This window comes from Humulus lupulus, chromosome 5 (assembly GCF_963169125.1).
Source record: "Humulus lupulus chromosome 5, drHumLupu1.1, whole genome shotgun sequence".
In the NCBI taxonomy this organism is placed as follows: domain Eukaryota; kingdom Viridiplantae; phylum Streptophyta; class Magnoliopsida; order Rosales; family Cannabaceae; genus Humulus; species Humulus lupulus.
The window spans coordinates 37094753-37103216 of NC_084797.1; the positions used below are offsets into that span (position 1 = coordinate 37094753).

Genomic DNA, 8464 nt, shown 5'->3' on the forward strand with positions numbered 1-8464 from the left:
TTTTATATAGAAGAGATCACCAAACTAAATACACTTAATTCCATAAAGTAAAAATATATTAATCATAAAATTTTATAGGGAAAGTCTCCGATAGAATAAGTTGTTTTACCCTATCAATATGCACTACCCTATTTTAGCACGCAAGTAAGTTATGACATTTTTTTTTTATATCATAGTGTTCATTATAGACATCGCCAACCTCCTGCAAATTTTTTAGAAAATCATAATAATTTATTGTGTCGAAAACATAGTAACAATTTTTTTTCGTATTGGTACGACACTATTAAGAGTTTTTATTGAAACTATATTTTGGATACAATAATAAATTATTCAGATTTTCTCGAAAACTTACATGAGGTTCGTTGTGACTACAACGAATACCGTCATGTAAAAAAATCGGAATTATAATCAGGGACGGAGCTGGAAAAAAATATTAAGGGTGAAAAATATAAATAAAAATTTTGGGGGGCTTGATTGCTAATTCAAAAAAAAATATATTAAAATGCATTTTTTTACTAATTTAATATATAAATACATCCAGAATCAAAAAAAAAAAAAATTGGAGGGCTTGAGCCCCAATTTCTATTACTACCTCCGTCTCTCATTATAACTTATCCACACCTGTAAAAAGCATAGTAGTGATGTACCAACAAAGTTAGCTTACCCTACCACTTACCCTACCACAAACTCTCTCAATTTTTTAAATAAAATTATATATTTTTGAAATCATATATTTTAATCATTTCACTTAGATATATTTATAGGAAGTTTCTATGATAGGGGCTCCAAAAAGAGCCCGGTGGGGCTTTTTTATGTTATTAACCTGTGAATAATTTTTGACACAATTTTTTTTATGACTGTGTATATTGTAGTTATTTAGATTATCCTGCAAATTTTCAGAAAATTTTGAATAATTTACCGTGCTGAAAAATAATTTAAAAATAGGTTGTTGCATATGGAAAATAGCATATTTGAACCTAGTTTTCAGCATTGTAAATTATTCTGAAAATTTGCAGGATATTTTATAAATAACTACAATATACACGATCATAAAAAAAATCACACCGAAAATTATTCACGGGTCGGAAATACAAAAGAGCCCCACCGGTGGAACTCTTTTTTAAACCCCTATCCTAAAATCCTCCTCTCTCTCTCTCTCTCTCTCTCTCTCTCTCTCTCTCTCTATATATATATATATATATATATATGAAAATTCTCCTATAGGGGCTTAACTTTAAGCCCTACCGGTAGGGCTCTCAGTGTTCTCGACCCGTGAACATTTTTCGGCATGATTTTTTTTATGACCGTGTATATTGTAGCTATTTAGAGGATCCTGCAAATTTTCAGAAAATTTCGAATAGTTTACAGTATCAAAAACTAAGTTCAAGCATGTTGTTGCACGCGTGACTAATTTTTTGTATGCACGTGGACGGCAACAAGTTTGAACCTACTTTTCGGTACTGAAAATTATTCACAATTTTCTAAAAATTTGCATGATGCTCTAAATAGCTATAATATACAAGGTCAAAAAACAAATCGCGCTGAAAAATATTAACGAGTCGAGAACACTAAAAGCCCCACTGATAGGGCTTATATATAAATATATATATAGGACAATTCTTCTATAAGGACTCCACTTTAAGCCCTACCGGTGGGACTCTCAGTGCTTCTCGACCCATAAACAGTTTTCTGCATGATTTTTTTTTTTATGACTGTGTATATTGTAGCTATTTAGAGCATCCTGCAAATTTTCAGAAAAATTTGAATAGTTTACAGTACCGAAAACTAGGTTCAAACATGTTGTTTTCCACGCGTATAAAAAAAATTAGTCACGCGTGCAACAACATGTTTGAACCTAGTTTTCGGTACTGTAAACTATTCAGAATTTTCTGAAAATTTGCAGGATGCTCTAAATTGCTACAATATACACGGTCATAAAAAAAATCGCGCCGAAAACTATTTACGGGTCGAGAACACTGAGAGTCCCACCGGTAGGGCTTAAAGTGAAACTCATACAGGAGAATTCTCCTATATATATATATATATATCTTCTATATAATAAGTGTGTAGATAACATAAATTCTTTGTTTTAACGGTTTTTTATTTTTTTAATATTAACTTTAACAGAATATTCTTATATTTAACATAATATTCTTATATTTAAGGGTAATTTGTAAATACTTAAACTTAAATAAAATAAAATGAATAATTAAAAAAATTAAAATAGGATATTTTTTAGATATTTTACAATGATAATTATTTAAGAATAACAAATAATTAAACAAATTAAAATATGATATTTTTGAGATATTTTACCATGATAATTATTTAAAAATAATAAAATCATACATTTTATAACTTACATAAAATTTATTTAAACTTAAACTCACTAATAATATCATATTAAACATACAATATAATATACTGTCAATTAGCAACAGATTGCTTTTTTAGAAAGAAAAAAACTAGCAAGAAACTTAAATTTAAAATCAAGTATAATATTTAATATTACATTAAACATATAATATATGATCTCTTGTTGTCACTCTAAAATTCAAAAACTAGAGCAAACATAAACTTAAACATAAATAAATCAATTATTTAATTAAAATAAGATATTTATTTGAAATTTATATAACATTAATATAAATTTAATAAAAATAATGAATAAAGTATAAATAAAACTAAGCAAACGTACATATTGCACGTTGGTTGCATCTAGTATATATAATAAGTATGTAGATAACGAAAATAATTGGTTTTAACAGTTTTTTATTTTTTTAAGGTTAACTTTAACATAATATTCTTATATTCAACAGAATATTCTCATATTTAACGGTAGTTTGTAAATACTTAAACTTAATTAAAATAAAATAAATAATTTAAAAAATTAAAATAGGATATTTTTTAGACATTTTACAATGATAATTATTTTAAAATAATAAATAATTAAAAAAATTAAAATATGATATTTTTTAGATATTTTACAATGATAATTATTTTTAAATAATAAATAATTAAACAAATTAAAATATGATATTTTTAGATATTTTACAATGATAATTATTTAAAAATAATAAAATCATACATTTTATAACTTAAATCAAATTTAATTAAACTTAAACTCACTTATTAAAATAATATTATATTAAACATATGAAATAATTTACTGTGAATTAGCAACAAATTATTTTTAAAAAAAAACTAGCAAAAAACTTAAATTTAAAATCAAGTATAATATTTAATATTACATTAAATATATAATATTTAATCTTTTGTTGTCAGTCCCAAATTCAAAACTTAAAACAAAAATAAATAAATTATTTAATTAAAATATAATATTTATATTAAAATTTATATAAATTTAATAAATTTTATAAATAAAACTAAACAACTTGTTCGTATCTAGTATATATATATATATAATAAAGAAATACTTATCTTTCTATAATTTTTCCACAAAAATATAAATCTCAATTTTATAATAATATATTGAATAGGTGTGCTGCCAAGTTACATGCCTTTCCTTGTCGTCCCTGGCCAGCCATTTCAAAATTTAAAATATTTAAATATTTTTTTTTCGACAAATATTTAAATATATCTTTTGCCACCCATTGAATAAATAATAACTTTCTTTAACCATCTTCAACTGAACATTATTATAGTGAGATTTTAAATTTTCCATTTCAATTTGGTCCTATAATTGGAAATGTACATTTTACTATTTTAGTATATTATTATTATAATAACTATTATTATTATAACAATAATAATAATAATGACATAAGTGTAACTATATTATTTTGCACTTTTTTTTCTTTTTATATGCCCACTACTAAGGTGCAAGCTTAACCAATAATACTAAAATAGTCTGTCTTACGTGGCTGTCTTTGGGTCATATCATGTGGCCTATATTTAATAGTAAGTAGGTGTCACAATATACTATACTTCCAAAGAATTAAAATTTATTAGCTCAATGAATAAAAAATGTCAATTAAACTTATAAATTATTAAGTTTATTATATAATTAATTAATATTAATACTTTCGAAATATTAATTAAGAGTATTATTAAACTTGCAAACTAAGTACTTATTCTTAATGTAAATTATAATATAGATGGTAAATTTGTGACATATTTTGAGTGAGACTATATATTACATGATTAATTAATTAATAAATAAATTATATATTTTTTATTTGAGCAAATGAAATTACAAATAGAGAAGTAAAACATAAATTAAAAAAAAATCATTTTCAAATAAATTAATGAGTTTTGCAATGACTTTATGCATGATATTTTTGGCATGAAAAATTTGGAAGGGGATACTATTTTACCATAGAAAAATGCATAGCGCGATGGGAATAACTATTCGTGACAAAGAAAATTAACTAAATAATGAAAATGAATGGTATATAGTATATTCTATTCCTTTGTCCATTAATTGAAGTTGAACCGCAAACATATATCATAGCATAGTAAAACCTATTTCCTGTTAAAAAAAATGTAGTAAAATAAATAAATATATAATCTGATCACAAAATCAATCTCAACCATACATTGTGGATAAATATATATCATAAAAACATCTTGCTGTGTATCTTCGTTTTCGATCGCAATCTTTGGAAGGATTCTTTATTACTCTCTCAGCTCACAAAATATCTTTGAAGTTTTCTTTAATTTATTATAAAGAAATTTCCCATAAAGCTCTTAGATATTTTCATCATAGGGTCCACCTGTTATATATGCCCACCCCACTCCCCTAACATAATCACATTTTAGATTACACTTTGGAAGAAGTCAATATTTGACCATTAATAAGGAAATGTTGGTTAAGCTATTTATCAAATTAATTAGTATATTTTAAAAAATTAATTCTGGGAAGAAGGAAAAATAGCTAATAAAAAAGAGTACATTTGTGCTTAATATTTAACATAAATGATACGTAAACAAAATGTTAATGGTTTTTGCCGGAGAAAAATATATTAATGGTTTAATCTATCAAAAAAAGAAAAAAAGTTAGTGGTTTAATTTTTTAAAATATATTAATGAAACGCAAGAAGATGATTATGCATATTAATTAACCTATAGATATAAAATACATATAGCGCGTCATGTGATTTGATAAAGACAGAGACGTAGTATTTTAATAGTTTACCAGGAAAAATATCAACATTTTCAAAGAAAATATCTTACGAAAAAAGAATTATTATTATTATTATTATTTTGGGTACAAAAACACTTACTTTAATTGGAATAAAGCCCAGATACTTGTGTAGACCTAACACGGCGAATACATGCACCGACCCTAGCTAGCTCTTCCACAACCAATATCACCGTTTACAAGCTCTCTCTCTATATATACATATATTCATATATGTATGTGTATTTATATAAAAATAAAAGGCTGTACAAAACTCACAAAATCCATCGGAATTTGAAAGGTTCGAGCGGTGGTGGCCGGTGGCGAATATCGTGATCTAAATGGAGGAGTCCGGCAACGACGCATGGACCGATGAGAAACACCTCCGATACTTGAACTCCATGGAAGCCTCATTCGTCCGTACAATGATCGAAACTAATAATTATAAAAGTCGTCTTCTTCGTCTCGATCGCCACCTCCCTGATACCTCCGATTCCACCTTAGATCTCAAATCTCAAAGAACATCCAAGCTTAAGCCCCGCATTACTTCTTCTTCAGGTAAAAATTATATTAAAATATATAATATATATTACTGTTTATATGTATATATATGTATGGTTGGTATAATAATAATATATGTTGCGTCTATTAAAATGTTAGTTAATGGTCTATGTTTGATGTTATAGCAGTTGTGATCGATTAATTAATATCTTTGTTTTGTTGGTGATCAATATTCACTTTATAACAAATTTTAAATAAATAATTGCATTTTTCATACAATCAAAATTTAAGCTTAACAAAGATGTTCTTTGGAATTTTGTGTTCTTTAAATTGTTTCATTTTTTTAAAGTAATTTTACATGCTTGTAGATACTTATTTTTTATTTTTTTTTGGTTTTTCATTTATTATGTTTTTACTAATTAAATTACGTATTCTACATAATTAGAACGAAGAATGGATGGCCGAGTTGAGAAGAGATATAAAATATCAAATTCATCGCAAGATCAGGTCAGTTTTAAAAAGAAAACTTTTATTGCGATGATTTGATTCTAATAATTAATAAATATTTATATATACGTTTCATGCTAGTAATATAAAGTCCCATATTATCTTACGAATAATTACAATTTCTTAAAACAAAAAAATCTCATTCATTTGATGAGATATAAAAATTTCCGCATTTATATTATGTATGAGCTATGAATATCCTATATATATATATATATATATGATAAATATCCCATATCATATGGGAAAAAATATTTTTTTATGATGTCAATACTCTTTTTCTTTTTTTGTCAAAAAAATTGTAGATCTCAATTTAGAGGCCTAAAATATCTTTCTTTTAAAAAATTAAAGTTTAATTAGAATGATACTAACTCAATGATTTAGATATATAGTCTTAAATAAGTAAGATGGCTGTATTATTACACTTGGAATAAGAGTGGATTTTAAGAGAATGAACTATATCGATCTTTTTATATCTAAAAATTCACACCATCTGATTATGATCAAAGGATTTGCATATTTTATCATACGTTTCAAATTATCAACTTAATATTTTATCATACTTTCAAATTATCAAACAATTTCGGTAAAAGGCCATTTTTTTCCAATTTAATTTACAATATTTATGATTTGATAATATTTTGTAAAATGATATTCGGCACCCTGCATACCTCTATTAAAAATTCCAAACAAATATAATTTTACAAAAAATTATCAAAACAAACCAACAAAATGAAAGTCTATTTCTTATCAACTTAGTTTATATCTTTATCTCTTTAAATCAAGGCATTGATGGACTGACGGTACATATGCTTTGAATGGAGATTGATTCTTATCTGTATTAAAAATGAAGCATGTGAGTTGATCTCTATGCAAAAAAGCCGATTTTGGGGGGTTTTTGAATGACATAATTCTTGACACAGGTGGTCCCACAATTGGAATACAGAAGAACAACAATTGGTGATAAAGATGAGAATGATGACCGAACTAAAATGTAGTTTGGACACATACCGTCAACTGAGAAACATTATTTTGGAGTTTGTGGTAAGTTTTTTTTAACAAAAATAAAATAAAAAAATAATATATTTTCGTAATTTTTTTTAAATACTCAACATTATAATTTTTTTGTCAGGACTTAACATTATAATTTAATCAAACATTGGTAATTAATATATCATCATATTATTACAGGAGGAATGGTGATTTTGAGGAAGTGATGATGATTTATAGAGACAATCGAGCAAGTTGATTTTTATAGCAAAGGCTAGAAAACCAATTTGTACTTTGTTAATAAATCTAATCCACTTAGGTGGTAATATGGTCTGGTTTTGGTAGATTATTATAATTATTATTTTGTTGAGACTTTTGTAAGACTATTATTATTATTATTAAATGCAGATAGATTATAATAATAGCACATCATTGTTAATTTATTTGCACTTAAGTACCATATTTTTCTACTTGTGCCAATAATACTAAATATCTACTAATTTTAAAAAATAATTGTTCTCCAAAGTATTGCATAAATAATTTTTAAAATGAATAAAAAATTGAATTTATATTTTAGGGTAATTATCAATAGATATTTCTGCAAATATTTCTTAAATAGTTTTTTAAATATATAAAATTATCTAAAAAAAATTGGTACTATTAAGTGCATTATTAGCAAATATTTAGTATTAATTGATACTTAAGTATAACTATTAACAAAAATTTGATACACTACTCTCAAAATAAAAATAAAAAATTGTTATTTAAGTACAACTATTAGTAAATATTTAATATTATTACTGTAACTATCCTATAAAATTATTTAATATTAGTTAATAATATTAATTTCTAAATTTTCAATAACAATGGCAATGAGGATGAAGAGATGATGGTGTTCAATCAATTAAGTTCAGCTGGGCAGTCTTATCTGTACTACGATCATTGGTTGCTTTGTATCATATCTTAATTTTTGAGATATTTTAATTGATTTAGTGGCAACAATTGTTGAGAAATGGACGTATTAATGGGAACAAATAAATAAAGCTTAGAAGATGTCTTAAGAACTTTTATAATGTAGTTATATTTGATGTGATCATATTTACTCATATTCATTATTTATAGTACTGTGGAGACTGAAGTTGCCATCAAAAAATCACTTTAGATAATTCGGTAAAAAAAAATATTTCTTTTAGTCAAATGCAATCAGTCAAATGCATGTTATCATTAAATATTTAAAATAATGATATTTATCATTACTCTACCGTACGTGAATTCTAAATAAAATATCTCCTCTGTATAAAAAAATGTCTAGAAAATGAAAAT

General features: G+C 24.9%; 1 protein-coding gene across 1 annotated transcript; it reads left to right on the top strand.

Annotated features, from left to right (window-relative positions):
• Positions 1 to 5292: 5292 nt before the first annotated feature.
• On the top strand, positions 5293 to 7565 carry LOC133834759 (uncharacterized). The gene is made up of 4 exons (XM_062264482.1): positions 5293 to 5701; positions 6090 to 6151; positions 7075 to 7195; positions 7343 to 7565. The coding sequence occupies exons 1-3, from the start codon at positions 5485 to 5487 to the stop codon at positions 7147 to 7149; spliced, it is 354 nt and encodes a 117-aa protein (XP_062120466.1). The 5' UTR covers positions 5293 to 5484; the 3' UTR covers positions 7150 to 7195; positions 7343 to 7565.
• The last annotated feature ends 899 nt before the right edge of the window (positions 7566 to 8464 follow it).